At 39.0% G+C, this 20,300-nt stretch overlaps 1 protein-coding gene across 19 annotated transcripts in view; it reads right to left on the bottom strand.

Moving 5' to 3' along the window:
- CACNA1C (calcium voltage-gated channel subunit alpha1 C) overlaps nucleotides 1–20,300 on the bottom strand; it is a 476,152-nt gene that overhangs the window by 146,443 nt on the left and 309,409 nt on the right. For 12 of the 19 annotated variants that reach the window (XM_042889407.1, XM_042889394.1, XM_042889406.1 and 9 more), the window contains exon 8: nucleotides 5,721–5,824. In XM_042889407.1, the coding sequence (XP_042745341.1) occupies nucleotides 5,721–5,824 (104 nt within the window). Of the gene's footprint in view, nucleotides 1–5,242; nucleotides 5,347–5,720; nucleotides 5,825–20,300 lie in introns of all 19 variants that reach the window. The other 7 variants (XM_042889395.1, XM_042889403.1, XM_042889405.1 and 4 more) reach the window with 1 other exon arrangement.

Raw genomic sequence — 20,300 nt, 5'->3', positions numbered from 1 at the left:
AGGAAAGGAAAGGAAAGGAAAGGAAAGGAAAGGAAAGGAAAGGAAAGCCTAATGCTTGTCTTTAGGCTGATTTCCCCACAAAATAGGAAACTTATCACTAACTTTGGTGAGGTAATATTAGGTTTATGAAATCCCACCCAAAAATTAATGAGTGCCCCATGAATTATCCTAAGTTTCCAGTAATGATGCTATAGTACTTCTCTCCTGTCTGGTCAAAACCCTTTGAAATATTTCCATTCACTTCATTGTCTTTGGATCAGGCTTTTTTCATGTTATGAGCTGTTCAGGACACCAGCACTGCATCAGAATGCGAGTAAGAAGATGTCTTCATTTAAAGGCAAAGTATGTGACAAAAGAAGCCTGTGTGATCCTCGCTCCTGTCACATTGCTTGCCACATGTCTCTTGCGACAGTGATAAAGAAGGTGGAAATGAGGAAGAGAATCAGTGGCTTCTTAGGCCCAAAGGTAGATCATAGCCAACCCTGGGACCAAACAGCTATCAGGCAGAAAAGCCTACTGCCAAGCGTGGCAAGAATGACCCCAACAACAATAACTCTAGAAAATATTTTTTAAAAGTCTAATCAATACCAATTATTTTTTGCTGCTTCAATAATATGTTTCTTCTGAGTCTCACATTGTAAATAATACAAATTAAGGAATTAACTCTTCAAAACAAAACAAACAAACGACAAGAACAACAACAACAAAAAACCACTGAATGATCTATGCATTATTAAGTCAGTTTGAAAACTCAAATTCCAGTATTCCAATAGTTGGGTCATAAACTTGTATTTTGGAATTTTAACAAATAGGAGCACTTTCGAAAGGGATTGGATTCTCAACTCCAACTGAGAAGTACTTATGTTTATATGGATACAACTTGCAAGAGGTGGTTTAAAAAAAAAACCATAGTGTGGAAAATATCATGAAATGACACAGTTTGCAGAAAGTTATTCTTCTGTGCACTGAACTGGGTCACATATTCAATACATCTCAGTTGAGTGCCTGCTTGGAACTTGCCAGCCCCATGCACTGTCTCTCTCAAGCGGGACTTGGGCTGGCAGAAGAGATGACTAAACTGAAGTGAGATTTTAGCAGCATGGTAGTATGCTCAATATCTGCATACAAATTAATTTGTTACTAGCTTTTTAATGGCACAACTGAAAATATTGTGATCCCTTACTCTAAGAGTTCATTTGTCTCTTTCCTTTGTACAACGTATAGTATTCCAATTTTCATATGATTCTCCAAAGAAGACAACTTATTTAAATTATCTCAATTTCTATGCTCTGCTAGCACTAGACTATTGAGAACAGGTGGCTCTGGAAATTGCTAATGCAATTCCAACCACTTCCCGTGTGGAATGCCAGCCTGTACTTGGGCAAATGTAGTTTACAATCAAGAATTACTACCCATGGTCATTTACTATTCTATCTGAAATGAGTTGGTGACCTCAGTCCAGTTCCTATTGCAGGCAGGTGTGCACAGTACCTCTGCCACCATCACAGTTGGCAATAAATGTTCATTGTTTGCAGTTTCAGCAGGGAAGCCAAGCTTCCAAAAAGCCAATAAGCTTTCTGATAGAGGTGCTGTCTTGAGACTGGAGGTGGCCTTCTCAAAAAAAAAATACAATATCATGTCAGAATAAGGTCAGCAGAGGTTAGTGGAACCACCAAATAATCTGTCTCTCTTCAGTGAATGAGACAACTTCTGTTCAGGAGTTGGTGAATATTGGTTTTATGAGTATTTGGTTTGCTTCACTTTCCTTTGCTTTTCTTAGAAAACTATAAGACACCTCGGTCAAAGGAGAAATCAAAAAGCAGAGCATTCTGGAGAGATATTCAGTCTGAGGCTAGAGTGGGTAAAGGTCATAAATATAAATACCCAGCTCTGTAGGCTGTATAGGTGCAGAAGAAAATTTCTTTTGTCTATCCTGATGAGGAAAAAGATATATTTTATGTCCATGTCTGATCTCAGCATGAATTCTCACATTAAAAGGTGTTGTGGAACAGCTGAATTCTAGGACTTCAAACCTCTTGCTTAGTGCAGAATAAGGCTTCAATCATTCATGGCCCATGCTGACAGGTACAATGTGGATCTAACCTGTTCTAGAATTAGATATGGATGTTGGTGGTCCTTGAGACCCCTTCCAACCCAACCCATTCTATGATTCTATGATTAGAAAGGGTTGGAAGAGGGGTTAGACTAGGAAGAGTCCTGAAAGCTCAAGAATATTGTTCCTGATGCTCTAAGGAGGAGCTGCAAGCATAGACAGCCTCCTATCCACTCTAATCATTTCTTCAGCAGGAAGAAAATCAGAAACAGTCAGCTGGGCTTCCAGGATCCTCTCAAAGCAGAAGAAATGGCTGTTCTCTGGCCTTTAGTTTGCTTTAGGAAACTTATTGTTTGAACTGTGTCCTGGGATTTGGATCAGTGATAAGCAAACTATGAAATAAATGTGAATTTGTATGCTTCCGCATGAAAGTATGAAAGTTGAGCCCACACTGTCATTTTTTCCATCACTAATCAACTGAAACAAGTAACACAGAAGCAAATATCTCTGCTCTCAGAAGACCTCTAGCAGTAGTTTCCCCACTCTCAGCAGTGCTGTGGACACCTTTTTTCTTGGCTTGAGAAGGTAAACTGCATGACCTGTTGGCTAGATATTTCCTTTGGAATACCAGAGTTTTAATGTATGCTCAGTCAAGACCGGAAAAGGATGATAGCTCTGTACATAAATACTCTGTCATACTATGTAGCTTAACATGTGATTAGTAAATTCACCAGAAGAATCATGAATGGGTGAAACACTGAGGAAAAATAAATTACAAATGAGATCTGCAGGCAGAACAGAACTCAGCATTTGATTTTGCAGGTGCAATCAAAGTGTCTTTGTGAGTACAATTAATTACACTTACGTATTCAGAAGCGATTAAATAAACCAAGCCAATCTGTCACTGATGAAGTCTACCTACACAACGTGCTTGTTAACATTCCTGATATAGATAAATGGGGATAAATCAGAGATGCTCAGAATGGATCTACAAAGATGCCCAGGAATATTGCTTTGTACCTACGCAGAACAGACAGGTGATCATCTACACAGAACAGACTAACAGCAAGTTTATTAAAAAAAGCTGAAGCTGCAAAGTGAAGACACTTTGCAACTCAGCAGAATTTAGAACTGCATTAGGAAGTTAATTGTTTAAGAATTGCTTATTTAGCCCAAAGAAAATTTAGAACATTTCTGCCATCATTTTTTTCTTCTTTTTCTTTTTTTCTTCATAGATGCAAATACTGAAGTTTCTTTTTACTTTTCTCCAGTTGGGAAAAAAAAAAAAGAAAATTGCAGAAACAGTGCAGCTGTCATAATACTGTGAACACAGCCATGAAGAGTGACTCACAGCATAAACAAGGTGAACTTCATCTTTAATTTCAGTTCTCCCTGCAGACTGTTTTCATCTCTCACCACTAGCTGTGGTGGTCTAGCTGCAGTATCTCAGGAGATGGGGCATCCAGGTCCCAAAACACTTTCTTTGGTTGAAAAATGAAAGAGAGAGGAAATGTAATTTTCCACTATGTACACAAATCCAAGTGTTGGTAAATTGAATCAGCACTGCTTCAACAATAAGCAGTCCTCAGGCTGGGCTCACAGGCACTGTTTACCCAATCAGATACTATATAATCTTTAACCACCATCTTACATGGTCCTTGAGTGCATCTCTGATATTATAGACCGCTTACCCACTGTCAGGTCGTCATCCTCCTTTACTGCTGATCCTTACCTGCTGAGCAAAGTATCCACGTGGAGAGACAAGGAGCTTATGTTTTAAAATTGTACCTGGAATATTATTCTCCAGAAATTCAAATGCAGACTACTGCCTGACACTTTATTACTGGGGATTTTCTCCTCCATTCACTACTTGAAAACTCTTCAGTTTGTAGCAGCTGTCTTAGCTGCATGTAACCTTCAATGGAGTAATGAAGACAATAATAACCCCTCAAGTAGATCTGCTATTACCTGTCTCTTCCCAGAACGATCAAAGCAGAATCTTCTTCTCTAGTCCTACTACTACTCTTCCTATGCTTCTGTCACACTGAGAATGTAACACACATGAAGCATCGAGACCTCTCTCCTGTTCAGAGAAGATTTTGCCCCTCTTTATGATCAAAGGACAGGAGATTTAAGGGCTGCCTGCTCAGACAAGTACTGGCTCTGACCAAATTCGCTTAGAGCTCACTGAAGGCAGAGAGGCACAATGCTAGAAACAATGAAGAAGAGGATGCATAAAAGTCCTCATGTCATAATTATCTATTTGCATGGAATGGCTGTAGGCATCCAGTCTTTCCCAAATATGGAATTTGATGCCTAAATCTGGGAGATCTTAAAAAAAATCTAGAGAGGAATGCTCACTGGCTTCCATCCTCTAATTAACTAGCTCCCCAGGGGCAATAAAGTTTTTAACTACTGGGAGCAATATCAATTGTTTTTAATCAAATCTACCAAAATAATGCTTTGCAGTGAGGGTTATACTGCAGAACGAGATACAGCTAGATGTTTTAGGGATGTTTAAACACCAGAAAAAATTCTCCTGTTTCTCTGCTCCGTCTTAGAAAAGGTCAGAGGGAAATTATCTTTTCTCCCTGAATAATGCTGGGCTTGTAATCCACACAACAGAGAGGATGTGCTTATTAAAGAAGAAACGCATGCAAGGCACACTCCAGGGAAAAGTCTCCCATTAGGCTGTGCTGTAGAGATATTAAGCAATGTGAAAACTTCTCATGTGAGAAGACGTAATTTGGCAGGAATCTCATCCCACAACTGTGGGATCATTCACAACTGTGAAGGGATTTGTTTCATACTCTCATTCCTCCTTCAGTCCCAGTGACCCTTCCAAAGATTTTACTATAATCCCCTTAGTCCGTGGTGAACGACATGTTACATGTTTAACAGGGGAACGTAGTGTTGTCCTCTTCCCAAAGAGTATAGGTAGAGGTTTCATGTAGAGGAATATGTTACAGAGTTGTCTTGTATTTTTTTTTTTAATAGTTTATTTTAAAATGTAGTTTCCAGATTAGGAAGGCCATGTTTTGCCATTTGCACAGCAATAGCCCAGGTCTTCTACTAAAATTCCAGAGATCAACCTGCCATTGTCTGTTGTTTTGATAACAACAGAGTACGAATAAAAATACAAATTTTTAAAAATAAACAGTAATAAAACATTTTCCTGGTACTGCTTACCCGCTAAGTACACCGAGAACCAAGTTAAGTACAAAAAATGACCCTATGATGATTAGTGTAACAAAATAGATCCAGGGCCAGTCCCTTCCTATGGCATCATTGACCTGGAAGAGTGGAATGATAATTAGTGAGACAAGCTCAGTGTCTGAGCACTGCAAGGCTCCAGCCAAAGAGATCCCAAGTCACCAGCAGTAAGATTTTCAATAATCGATTTTCTGGAAATTTATGGAAGGGCAGTAGTAGTGATTTTGGAAGTCCCGATATTGAATTTCTGTCAGAGAAACACACCTCTTTTGTTACCTGTATTGTTATTTGCAAAGTTTAAATATTTAGCCAAGATTTTTGAGGGCTGATGTGAAAGCTTCCTTGGATTCAGATTTTTAATCCATCCAAAAGAATCCTGGTGACAGGGAAGAACCCTTCTTATGGAGTCTTGCCCTGTAGCATTGGAAAAAGGACACCAAAACTGTCAGCTTACCCGCTCAACACACCAAGTACCAGATTTAGAACGAAAAAGGATCCAAAGATGACCAGACTGACAAAATACACCCATGGTAACTCATAGCCCATAGCGTCCTGCATCTGGAAAGATGAAGGAAAGTTAGAAGACAGAGAGGGAAAGCAGAAATGAATAAGCAAAGGAACAGATAGAAAGGTTTGTAAATAGAGCCTGTGGTTGATTTATACATGATCATAGCAAGTGTTTCTGTACGTTCTTTCTGGTGCAACCTTTCCTTTAATTGCTTTTTTCTTCTGGCTGTTTCCTTACAGGCAATGATTAATATAGGCTGATGTCTAGTATGATTGAAGTTGTAGACTATCACTTTCTGGAATTTACCCAGAGCACTGCATGGGCCCAACTGACAACCTCTGAGCTTCTGTTCTAACTTCTGTGCGTATGTTTTCTGCCCATGACAATACTGTTAATTTTTGCTAAGCATTGCCTGAGTGTGTTATCAGATCACATTTTTTCCCATCTGTAGCACAGGTATGCACACTTTAGAGAGAAGCACGTGGTAACTGTGGATAAATATTGATCTTTCCCTGGCAACAATTGTGTAATCTTTACAGTTTACCACAATCAGAGTAGTAGTTGTATGCTTTTGAGTAAAAGTCCTTCCAAGGCCCAACGTGTTCTAACCTGGTCAAATGTTTTCTAAAGTTTTCTTGCAAACTTTCTTTCTTTGATTCATGAATACCTCTTTCAAAATCTGACTACTACACAACTGAGTACTCAAACAATTTGAGACTGTAAATTAAATGGTGTGAACATAAATATAGTTTTAATACTACTACAAGCATCTGCAAATGAAGCAGGAAGACTGTTATTTTAGTACTTGGGCCTGTATTATGTGTAGAGCAACTCTAGCATGCAAGATACTTATGCTAAAAGCATGTAGTGTATAAACATCATTTTATCTTGAAGTCTCCTCTGAAGTTCAAAATTTTGGAGAGTTGCTAGATACCTTCATAGAACTGCATTTTCATGATGGTATCAAAATAACAGAGTCCCTTCTTCTTTACTTTTCATAAATGCTTATCTCCTGAGTCAGAAATAGCATCATTAGAGAAACAGATGGCACTTAACATATTTAGTAGCACTAAAATGATTTCTGAACTTAAATTGCAAACTTTAAAGTACCTAAACAGCTTAAAAAAATATAGGTTCTTTTGTTCTCCATGTGTTTAAAAGTTTTATCATGATTTGTACTCTCCTTCTAGGAAAATGCTCTCTCCTTTGCAACCTAAGCATTTGTTGTGATCACAGAAGAAATATTCTTCCATACATGGACACTGAGACACACATTAGGGAGGCAATCTGACTCAAGATTCGTAACAATTCAGGAAAAGGATTTCAGACCTTCAATAAGACAAGGCAGGAGAGTAACACTAATATAATCAGTTCTTTGTGGGTGGAAGTTCATCATTCATTTTCCTTTTAAAGTACAGTCATTAAAGTCCTCGTCTGGCAACAGTCCACAGTCAATGGGCCAATCTAAACTCCGTCTCAGGGCTCCCTCAGCTGCAACTTAACTGAAGGAAACTCATTAAAACATAGCCTCAAAATCTGTCTCTGTGGAAAGAGATCATCATCTCCTTCAGAGGACTAATAGATTTGTGGTCAGAACACCTCCTTTCAGAAGTCTAGGTGTCTTTCTAACACTAAGCATATTACCCAGTTTCCCTTTGAATACTTTTGTACAATTGCTCAGTTAGTTTGGAAGTATCACTAACTATTCCTTATGCTTGCAAGCCACTTTTCATCACACTTAACCAAAAAGTAGACACCTCTGCCGTGACACACAGCAATGCCTCAAAGAGAACAAAATACCATGGTACAAACATTCACCCAAAATCACAGCTAAGAAATCATACAGGCAAAATGTAAGCACCTAATCTGGACTTAGGTCAAGAAATGAGACTTAACATCCTCTTCCTTCTACCAAGAATGCCACACAAACAATAGTTATGAATGACTTTTAGAAATTGCCATAAGAATTTACACAGTCACAATGATGATTTGACTACTCTTTAATTATGATGGATGGCGATAAAAAAGCCTCAGCTATGTGGCATTTATCTCTTGTCCACATTTTCCTTCAGCTGGAAAAGTCAGCTGGAAAAATACAACTTCTCAAAGCTGTGATTTGACTGAATCCTAAATAACAAATATCAGAATTTCTGGTAGAGAATGGAAGGGCTTGTCCCTTTGTACTACTCCAGCATGAAGAAATTTCCAGATAGCAAGAAGCTTCCTTTGCAACCAATACGGTATATAGCTACAGTATAGCGTACTCTGGCTATTCCCACTGCCTGCACAGCTGCATGTTTATATCAGCTAGCATTGGTACAAATTAGTCTTGAAAAGCAGATCTGTGTCCTAGTATAGAAGAGCATTTTGGACTTCTCAAACGGAACATTTACGGAGTCTGTTTTTCACCTCCTTTTTACTGACCAGCCATGATAGATAAGCTAAGAGGCAGAGACAGTGGTATCTTAGAGAAATCACCAGTATTTGGCAGACTGTTGTGTGTTTACTGTCTCTTACTTGCTGGACTCCGTAAGTTGGATGCTCTCACATCTAATTTTTTACAGCAGAAGGTGAGATCATTCCATATAATGTGAGACTGAGACACAGGTGGTAGGAACTGATACACTGATGTGTTATCAGGTATTTGGTAAGTCAATAATAATCTTCGACACTGTGACAATGCACTGTAAGTTTACTATTTCCTCTAGAAAAGCTTCTCCAAAAGAAATGAAGAGATATAAGGATGCTTGGAAGAAGTTGGGGGAAAAAGGAACACACTTACTGAAAATAGTAACATATCAACATTTAAGAAACATTAAATTCTTGGCTAAGATTGTATCATTTCAGATACCTGGAAATACTTCCTCTGAAGTGGAACCATCCTAGAAATCCATGATAGACATCCCTCAAATGAACAATGCTTCCATTCAGTTACCATTAAAAACCTCACATCTGTGTTTGATTAAAAATGCTTTCTGGAGACATATCATAATTCTGTAAATACATAGTTATTAATCACATGTGTATGTGTACACGTGTCCTTTTGATTGCAGCTGGAGGCTTTCATGGTAAACATAGCATAGGTGATACAGTTGATTTTTCCTAATTATGCTGCTGAAATGGAGAAACTGCACAAGTTTCTTTCAAGTTTCTAAGGCTGAGATTAGGAGATTTGTCATTTACACACTAATGAGTGCAGATCAGGTTTGCAGAATATTTTTTTGAGTTTTCTTGTCTACAATCAACAGAAAAGGGATCTCTTACAAGTTACCTCTAGGGCAGACAGCACAAGCATTGATACACAGCTTAGCTCTTTGGTCACTGAGTGCTCTTTTTCTCTGTTTACTTCTCACTGGGGTGTTTACTATTAGCCATATGAATCACAAGAGAAACAATGGATCATCTACATTGACAGGTCTGAACAAAGGCTATCTGCCAGTATAGGTCTAAATGCCAATATTCCAGCTACAGTATTCAAGGTAATTGCAATCTGGTGTGAACTTCAGTATGTGTGGGACAATTCCTAAGTTAGCTGGAAGCACTGCATTGGTGTAAATCTACAGACGGTCATTTATAGCAGTAAGTCTGATAAGTTAAACTGTTTGACCTTTTACAGCTCACTTCTCCATCTTTATATCTCACTTCTGTCAACAGTAAGAAAGTTGATACAGTTCTGAATGCTGATGTGTCACCCCTTAGAGGCACCTCAGAAATTAGGGTCACAGATTCCTTCTCTTGATTCACTACATGCCCCCTCTAGAACTGTGGGGATGCCATTTTGGCTTACTATGTTTCAGATTTCTACTCTACAAAGTGTGATACTGCCTTGCCTCACTGGGTACTGTACAACAAAATTTCTTCATGTCAGCATTTAGGTGCAGAAGTTGACTGGCCTTGGTGTTACAGAAGCTGAATTAGGCTGAAACTCTGTCCCCTCAAGGAAGAAGTTTGCAAAAGAGACTCCTTACTTTCCATATGGCCTCTGGAGAACCCAGCTTAGTCCCTCAGGCCAGAATTATTTAGCTTTGCTCTGATCTCATACTGATGGGATTGGGATGAGAATCAGATTGCTGCAGTATACCTACTTTCTGGAACTGAAAGCAACAGGAGGTGTTTTTTCTCTAAATGGCAGCTATGACTTCCCTCTAACATCAACATTGTTTTGGCTAGTTTTTCTGTTTTGTAATGACAGCAAGGTCTATTATGGTCATTAATAATAGGTGTCAGATCTCAGCATAAATAAATGGAGCAACTGTCTGGTCATCCATGACACTTGTAATAAGAGGACACAGATTTACAGTCCCTGGAGACAAGATTTTGTCCTATTTTCTAAACAAGAACCAGAATTAAGGAGATTTTTACCTGCCATATGATCTCTATATTGATCTCTATTTTGGCTTTGATCTCTATTAGGCTAAAATATCTTTCTGGGGAATCACGGAATAATAGAATGGCTTGGATTGGAAGAGACCTTAAAGGTCATCCCAGTTCCAATCCCCTGCCATGGGCAAGGCTGCCACCCATCAGCTCAGGCTGTCCAAAGCCCCATCCAACCTGGCCTTCAAAACCTTCATGGATGGGGCATCCACAAATCCACAGGGCTGCCTGTGCCAGGGCCTCACCACCCACTTAGTAAAGAATTTCCACCTACATCTAAACTGAATCTCTAAATTTTAGCTTAAAACCCATCCCCTTTCCTCCTACCACTATCAGACCTTGTAAAAAGTCAGTCTCCCTTCTATTCATAGGCTTCTTTTCAGTACTGGAAGTCCACAATGAGGTTTCCTTGGATCGTTCTTTTCTCCTTGATAAACAAGCAGTTTATCAAGTTTATCCCTCAACCAGTCTTTGTAGGGGAGGTTGTCCAGGCCTCTGGTAATCTTTGTGGCCCTCCTCTATACCCACTCCAACAGCTCCATGTCTTTCTCGTGCTGAGAGCCCCAGACCTGGACACAGAATTCCAGATGGAGCATCGCAAGGGCAAAGCAAAGGGAGAAAATTACCCCCCTCTTCTTGCTGGTCACTCCTCTTTTGATGCACTTTCAGATACTGTTGGCTTTCCATATGGCTCACATCAAGCTTCTGCACCAGAACTCCCAAATACTTCTCTGCAGGCCTGCTCTCAGTGAGTTCTTCCAGTCTGTACACATTCCTGAGACTGCTGTGACCCAAGTGCAACACCTTGCACTTTACATTTTTGAATCCCATTAAGTTCTTGTAGAACCACTTTTCAAGTTTGTCCATGTCTCTCTGGATCGCATCTCTTCCTTCTATTGTGTCAACTGCACCACTCAGCTTGGTGTCATCAGCAAACTTGCTGAGCGTATGCTCAATCCCACTGTCTACACCATAGATAAAGATGTTGAAGAGCAATGACCCCAGGCCTGATTCTTGGGGGACACCACTCATCATCACCCTCCTCCTGGATGTAGACTCATTGACTACACCCTCTGGCTGTAACCATCTAATGAATTCCTTATCCACTGAATAGTTTTCTCTTCAAAACTTTCCAATTTAGAGATGAAAACATGATGTGGGACTATATCAAAGGTCTTGCATATATTCAGATAGATGACATTAATCGCTCTTCCTTTGTCTACTGAAACCGTCCATCCATTATAGAAGGATATCAGATTTGTCAGGCAAGATCTGCCCTTAGTTAAGCTCTGCTGGCTGTCTTGGATCACCTCCTTGTCTTGCATATACCTTAACATAATTTTGAGGATCTGATCCATGATCTTCCGAGCACAAAGTTGAGGCTCACCTCATTAGCCTGTAGTTCCCTGAGTCTTTCTTCCTTTCTTGTAAATGGGAATGATGTTTCTCTTTTTCCAGTCACCAGGGACTTCACCCAACTTTCAAATGACCTCTCAAACTTCCATGACCTTTCAAATATGATGGAGAGTGGCTTGGTAATTACATCAGCCAGTTCTTTTGGGACTGGGATGCATCTCATTGGCCCCTTAGTCTCGTACACATTCAGTCTCATTAGGTAGTCTTGAACTTGCTCTTTGCTTACATCACAAGGGATTTTGCTCCCCTGACCCCTGCATAGAGGTTTAGGGATGCAAGACACATGGGAAACCTGACTGCCAGAGAAGACTGTGGCAAATAACTTACTGAGTATCTTAGCCTCCTGTGCATCTGTTGAAATCAATTCTCTCTTCTCATTTATCAGGGGGGTACACACTCTTTGTCTCTTCTGATGAATGGACCTGTAGAACCCACTTCTTAACCGCATCTTGTTATTTTTCTCACTCCTTGTCAAGTTCAGTTCCGTTGGTGCCTTGGCTTTCCTAATCCCATCTCCACATGCTCAGACAGCATTCCTGTTTCTTCTCAGGCTACACATCCCTACTTCGACAATCTGTACAATTCCTTCTTATTTGCTCAGTTTAACCAGCATGTCCTTTCTCAGGCATGCCAGTTTTCTGCCATCACTGCTTGATTTCTTCTGCTGGGTGTTGGAGAGCTCTTGTGCCCACAGAAAGGAGTTCTTAAAGAGCTGCCAGCTCCTCAGTTCCTGTGTCCTTAAGGACAGTTTCCCAGGGAATCCCATTCAATAATTCCTTACACAGAGGGAACTTTGTACCTAAAGTTCAGGGTCCTGGCTCTGCTCTTTGCAAGGCCCATGTTCCTTCAGATCACAAACTCAACCACAGCATAGTTGCTACAGCCCAGACTGCTGATTAAAGAGGTTAAGATAGTATCTTAACTCTTTAATCATCTCCTCTGCATTGGTGAGCACCAGGTCCAGCAACCCTTCACCTCTGCTGGTTTGTTTCATATCCAGATGAGGAAGTTATCCTCAGTAGACTCCAGGAGTCTCCTGGATCGCTTGCAGCCTGCCATGTTGCCTTGCCAGCAGATATCTTGGTGACTGAAATCCCCCAGTGCACTAATTGTAACACATATCTCTTGTTTCCAAATGTGCTTGGACTCAGTTCTTTCTCTCTGGACAAAGCAAAAAATTTCACTATGAACAACTTCACTACACACAGACTAAGGGAATCAGATTCTATTACTTTTCTCAAAACTTTTTTTCCTCTTCCTCTTGGAAGTCAAAGAAACTGCTCTGCATCAAGATGAAAAGAGGGTATTTAAATATATTTTGAGAAGGTCTGGTGGACGTTGTTACTGTGGAAATGCTCTTCCTTTCCAAGCACCCTTAATTACTAAGACCTTAGAGCTGCAACCTTTAACTGAAGGCAGATAATCTACTGGTAACACCAGGATTTTTAATTTTGTAGTTTCATAATCAGAATTACAACCAACAGTCGTGGTAGAGGCCAAGGAATGGAAAGTCTATTAACAAATACACTTTAATGCTTATGTCTCACAGTTCTTCAGAACTAGGTGAAGACTTATTATTGGAGCCACAGAAGACATGTATATTCTGGTTGTTTAGAGTTATATTGTTTTTAGGGAAAATAGGCACATTTTACAAGTATGTCATTCATTACAACAGCATCATAGTTCAAAGATAATGTTAGAGGTATATTATCTATTAACACAATAGTTCAGCATCAGCAGGCACATACAGGACATCTTTCATCCAGTTAATGGGAGGGGAAGACACAATTCATTAAATTCTGCTGACTTTGCAATTCACACACCCACACCCCTACATTTTGTGCAAGATGCCTTTGAAAACAACTGACAAACTCCAGCTACAGAAAAAGTTTAATCCATCACAGAAGGACAGTTGTCACTGGAAAGCAGCAAGCCACACATGCTGAATGGACAACTGAAGAAAAATCTGAAGTTTGTCTTGTTCTGTGCACAATGCTGGAGAGCAGAAACTTAAAAGAAAGCAAGTTAGCTAGGGTACCAAGGTTAGCTTTCTATTTCTTGAGTAAATTGCTAATTGATTTTTAATGACTATAGAAATTTATGATTGCCTTTTATAAATACAAATGATTCAAGTATTCTATAATGAAGAGTATAACCTTTTACAGAGTGACGTTAAAGTACTCGATAAAATTAAAGCACAGCAAATTTGGAACTTTGGGGTAAAAATTATTTGTTTTTTCATTTTTTTAAATCTTTTTTTCCTTTGCAGTCTATGATGAATTTGTGCAATCCACTGCCTCAGGAGATTATCTAGCCAAATGTGATGGTTATGGCCAATAGCAAGATCTCTATCTGAAACCAAATCTTGCTTGTAACCATGTAGGAAAAGAAAATTGGAGAATATGTGGAGAAAGAGGTAGCATAAATAAGAAGGGGCACAGGCAACACTTTGCTGTCTACTAAAATAGCTTCCTGCTTGAAGCCTTCATTTTGAAGTTTCAGATTCTGAGTCTGCTGATGTGTTTGGAGCCTGAATGTTGTAAGGCTGCTGCCTAGCTTGTCAGTAAAAATGTAAATAAAGCACATTTTTGCTTGAGAAATCCCTGCCTGGCTTCTACATACACCTCAAGTGATTGTATTCGTAGCACATGTCCATCTGACTCTACCATTCACAGAAGGAACAAAAGGATCATATTTAACCATCACATGTCTTTAAAGACAGATCTAGATTTATTGCATTATTATCCTAAGGATGAATATTCCACCTTGCAGATCCTTCAGTATTTGAAATTTGATCAGTTGTCTTCACTTCGTTGGCATTTTATCTAGTACTCATGTAGGTGCATATTTTAAAGCATATGAGTAATTCCATTAAAGCCAATAGTCAATACTATTGTTACCAGTAAAAATAAACTGAAATGCATAAGTGCTCCGCTTGAATGGGATAGGGTACAGGACTGGGAGAAATATATGATAAGGACCACATTTTCTGAAATCTCTTGGAAAAAAGCTCTGTAAAATTAGAAGTTTTGCGTACGTAGTGACTAAGACATGACAAAATCATTGGTTGAAACAAAATGTTTTAAGCATTTCAGTCTAGACAATCAAGTGCATCATGAGAAGCATTATCATTTATCTTGACAACCTGAAATACTTTCAGCCTTACTGAGCCTTTAAGACAAGTAGAATTGGGAATTGAATGTCTCAGAGCTGACTCAAGGCAAAAGGAGCAAGAAGGGAGGTGAAAAATACAAAACCCCAATTCTCAAATAAGCAAAAACACACTAAGAATACTAATAAAAAAAAACCCAAAAAAACAAAAAACAAACAAACAAAAAAACCAACTAGACTTACTTTTATGGACTTGGGAACAATATAATAAAATTTATTCTAAAAAATACAAGCAAAGGACTCCAGATGCTTTTGCTTCTATTCTGGATAGAATTTCTTTCTAAAAACTGACATCCTAGTTGTCTTAAAGGGACTCTAACCCACAGTTGCTCTTTAAAACTGTTCTGAAATGTTCTATATTTTGTTGCTGGCACTGTCAGATGGATGCAAAGGAGAGACTGGCATGTTTGCTCCAGCCTCAGTCTGATGACACTCAAAGGAAGGAGAAGCACTTGATCATTTGCTCCTGTTAAAAATCATTTGTTTTGACTACTATGTTTGTTTTAAGTAGTTTTGGGAAAAGCAAAATTTAAGGTCAGTTGCAATCTCCAAGCACTTGTTTTTAAAGCTTTTCATATTTACTGTCTAACCTCAATCACAGAATTTTGGAAATTGTGTATGTGCATATGGACAGCTAGAACTTTCTATCACAGTATCCTCAAGACAAGGGCAAGACAGAGCTGGGGGAAGGCAATTGCACAGGAATTGTAAAACAGAGAAAAAAATGCTTTATCCAAGTTACTCTGATATATCACCTCTGTAGGATGAAAACAAAATAATCTGTTTAGGAAATTAGGAAATAGGAAAGAGTCATCATGCCTGCACAGTGGGAAGAATAAGACATAGTCCAAGATTTCCATGTGCACCTTGGTACCTCAGTTGTTCCATATGTTGTGTAGAGATGGAATGAGAAAACTGAAATTCCACTATGAACTAGAAATATCAGCAGTTTGATTAGAATTCACTGCTGGAGCTGAATGGAGGCATTTACTGAGAGGACTGCATTGATGGAGACAATAGAAACATCAAGGGAAGTGATTGACTTGCAATTGAGAACTTGTGAGAAAGAATCAAAGGAACTGCAGCAATGGAAGATGAGTCCAGAAGAAAGGAGAGGGAAGCAGACAGAGTCTGTAGAGGTTCCCTCTTCAACTCTGTTAACATAGGTTACGCCAAATCTGATTTATATGTCCTCACCCCAGAACATTAATCCAGGAGATCTGATCCAGAGTCTGCTCTGATCCATGAAAACATTAATTCCCCATTTATTTTAGAAAAACTTTGGATAACATTATTATTTTCATTGCTATATTGCCTAATTTCCCCGATAAGAAGTGGAAGTATCCAGAACTGACCAAACTTCCCACACAGCTCTATGAAGAAGCAAAAGCAATGCCAGGCTGAAACTCGAAGCTACAAAAGCACACACTCCTGTAATAAATATGACCTGACTGGCTTGAAATTCGTAGTGAGACTGTAATAGCAGGAATTTTGCAGAATGGCCCTTCCAGGCTGCTGCAGTTTGTGCAAGAATGAGGCTAGAGCGGAGATCTTTAAACACTGTAGCTGCTAGATGGTAGATAAACTGAAAACACGTAGAACGGACATTTGAGATTGTCTGGAATTATACAGTCACAGTGGAATGGCATTTTGTTGTTATATGAACTCCTATTAATGAAGAAAACACAAAAGACATGAAGAAACTTTTGCTTTTTGTTCCATACAATATGCAGGAAGTGTATTGTTACCGACAGAATTTGCCAAGCTTATTTCTTTGTAACATCACAGAGCTACGTATTCATCACCCATCAAATAGTGGCCCCACCTTTGCATAGATGTATGCCCTTTTGTAGCTGGAAAGTCTGTATAAAGTCTGAGACATAGATGTATAAAACAATTTTTAATCATCTAGCCCCACATTACCAGTATAGTATGCTGATACTGAGTCCTTCCACCATGTTTTTTAGCCTCCAACGCATAGCTACTGGACTCCACAGTATTATTTCATTCTTTGGTACATTTCTATCTTCATATTTCTTCTGTTTATGGTTTGGGTGTACATTGTTTTTTTGCAGTTGGCTGCTCTTTAACAGACTGAGCTATTATGGGAAAGATGAGGTCCCTGACTGAGCCTAGGAAGAGAATTAAAATTTGCATTCAAATACCAGCAGGTCAAAATGTCTGTGGCACACAGTGATTGAGCTGAACTTTTTCCATCGCAAGCTATTTCTTCTCAAAATGCTCTCTGATCCCATAGTTATACAGCACAGTACTTTGTGCTTGCAGAAGAGGTAGAGGATATTGGCTTCAGTGTGTTTACTGCTGTCTTAAATCTGTAATTTTAAACAGCCTTCACAGAAGTCTACAGTCCAACTTCAACTGATGCTGAAGGTTGCTGGCATTTGACTTCACATTTTTCATTTCCAAACAGATAAATGGAGATCAGCTCCCCCTCAATTTGAAGTAAACAACACTGTTGCTTAGTTTTGTTTTCACAGATTTGCAAGATTTAGTAGCACCAATAATGCTCCAAATAGATGTGGATTACCATAGCAAATCAACTGCTTGAGAAGCAGATTTTGCTGATATAACACTAGTACATTAAGTGTTGTTAAGACAAGTACAACTGGGAAATTTTTGTAGGCAAATATAATAAGGGAGGAAAACCAGAAATAATCAGGATGCTACCATTTACATCTCTTCCTATCTCCATCTAGCTTTCTTTTTTTTTTCTTTTTTTTTTTTTCTTTTTTTTTTTTGGTGGAACATTTCCATTTTTCTGTACAAACTGGAGGACATCACGTATCTCTGCACAGTGTCTGGCAACACAGGGCTACCACACTCCTACTGAAAATATTAGTTATGCAGATAGAATTTCTTACATCAAAATTCTACATCTAAATACTGAGCTCCAACAAGTTTCCTGCTCTATCACCTCATTTTCTTTTCTCCAGGTTTAATATGGAAGAGAGAAGAAAACAAAACATCCAAAAAAAAAAAAAAAAAAAAAAAAAAGAAAAGAAAAAGGAAAAGAAACAAAACACACACAAGCAAACAAAACAACAACCAAACCAAACCAAAATTAGAAAACCATGAAAACAAACAAACTAGATAGGCTGCCAACATTCATGACCAGGCCAATTTATCTCAATTCTTCCATTTCAACTACATAAACCATTTTCCATAAAACCTATAGCACTGCATGGAAAATACAGGCAGATTCAGGACATTCTTGGGCAACCTGGTCTAGTACCAGATCTGGAGATTGGTGGTTCTGTCTGTGGCAGGGTGGTTGGAACCTGATGTTCCTTGGGGTCCCTTCCAACCCAAGCCATTCAATGATTCCATTCAGGAGATGTTTAATAACTGTCACTAAAGTCCTGGGTTTCTGTACTTGTATAAGCAATTCAGACCCCATTTTGACAAAGTTTTAGTTTTAGACAGACTTCATTGAAGGCAGAGAACTGGACCTATGTTAGTGGAAGATCAAAACTCATCCTTCAGTGTACACAGTACATGGACATCCTTGAAGGCAACAATGAACAGAGAGGCATGAAACACACTTAAAATGTGTCCAGCCAACCAATAGGTTGATTTCAGTGTTTCTGAAACAAAATAGGAGATTGAACAAATAGACCTGGGTATTCCAGAGTATTTGCCCCCCTTTTTTTTTACTGTTCTAGCAGTGACACCAGCCTAAAAACAACATTTTGGGACCCAACTTCCAAAAACCTCTCTACAAACTTTCAGAAACAGAACAAGTGGAACACTAATGACAAATCAAAATCTCACAATATAGGAATGTCTCAGCTTATATTTGCACACATGCATTTTTGTTTAAAATTTTTCTTTGGTCTACTTTAACTCAAAAGTGAAATATTGCTATTAATCTACTGTTAAGTGATAAAGCAACTCATATTCTACACTGTATTGCATCTGTTAGTGTCCGAGGTTGCGAATAATCCCCTCTAAATTATTCCCTCGTAAGTGTGGTAGTGTTTTGTTTTTTAAGGGGGGCTCAGGTCACCCGTATGCTCTGTCTGCACTGAGACTGCCTGGGCCATCCAGTCCAGGATGGAAAGAACTGACCGTACACTGATCCAGGCAGAGCTCTTATTAAAGTTGCAAGGCCCAGACTGAGCAGGTCACCAAGGCTTACCACAAATAGACTCTAGTGCTCCATGACTCTGTTCATGATCCACTCTGCTTGTTGATATAGGTGCCTGTCAGACCATTTTCCCTGTCTCATCCTTATGCAACAGCTAACATCAATAGTGACATTATCTTTGCTTCCTTACTGCACCACTCTTTTAGGATCCTGAGCAGCAGACCTACTTTGAGAAGACTTATGCCACTGAACTGTCTGCAGTGTCCTGCTGAAGTCAGATCTCTAACCAGAGACCATCACCCATTAAAGCTTCCCATTCTCTCATGTGGCTGATTATACAAGATAGCTTATGAGGTGAATTTGTGACTTGCAGAAATGGCACGTAGTGACCTCCAAAAATTATTTTGACTTGTGTGACTTAATTAGGATTTGAATTTAGGCCTCCAGAGGCAAAAATCACAGAGCTTTGTGTGTGTTGCCTTGTTCCTATGTGTACAGCTTCTTTTTTTCTTTCTCTTTTTTTTCCCCCTTTAAAAGGAAAAGGTTGATCTTTGAAAAAGTCATCCAAAAGCCCAAAGGCTATTTAGCCACTGGGCTCACAGCTCTTTCATTAAAGCTACTGCAGCAGTTGCATCTCTTACCGCTGTTTAGCTATTTAAAAACCTTTTCATCTTTTAAAGGCTTTGGAAATTCACTCCAAAAGAATAAAATGCTGATTTCAGGGTTGGAAATATCCCCTGGGATGGTGGGTTTCCAAATCGAAAGGTTTCATTTCACCCTAGAATTCTAGGCTTTCCCTTCCTTTCTCTGTTTATTTTGTACTTACATTTGCATGGTTGATTATCCAGAAAGAATTTTCTGCCTGTTTTATTGTATTGCAATTTTATAACTGCTTCTATTTATTTCAGTGCATACTGATAGCAAACTCTACAACAAATATATACGAGGAGCACCGACTGCTGCATGCACAAGAGTACACAAGTGCATATTGTTCATTGATTTACACCTTCAATAAAGTCCTTAAAAATAAAGGTAATGCAAAATGGGATTGTGAGCTGAACATACCTTCTTTACTAAAGGGAGGTGGGACTGTTGACTGTTTTTTTGTTTGTTTGTCTGTTTGTTTTTTTGCTACTTGGTGTATCCTACTTTATTTTGTAGCCAGTATCCCAATCTATGATATTCCTAGGAATTCATTCTGTATTTTAGATGATGAATCCAGCTTCTGGTTGTGAAATCACGCCCAAAAGTCTCAAACAAAATGTTTCATATCTGGACCTCACAGTATCTGATAAGCATGCTACCCATTCATTTGAGGTTCACTGAAGAAACTACTATGGGGAAACCTGAATGAGGTGCAGCTGTGTGCAAGCACACAAGGCCACTCCTTCTCTTTTTCTTGAGAGTCTTAGTAGAAATACTATGTGAATAAGATGAACACACTGTCCAGGTCT

This window comes from Lagopus leucura, unplaced genomic scaffold (genome assembly GCF_019238085.1).
Source record: "Lagopus leucura isolate 7727_CA_CO unplaced genomic scaffold, USGS_WTPT01 Super-Scaffold_100159, whole genome shotgun sequence".
In the NCBI taxonomy this organism is placed as follows: domain Eukaryota; kingdom Metazoa; phylum Chordata; class Aves; order Galliformes; family Phasianidae; genus Lagopus; species Lagopus leucura.
This window is presented reverse-complemented; position numbering and strand designations above follow the sequence as displayed.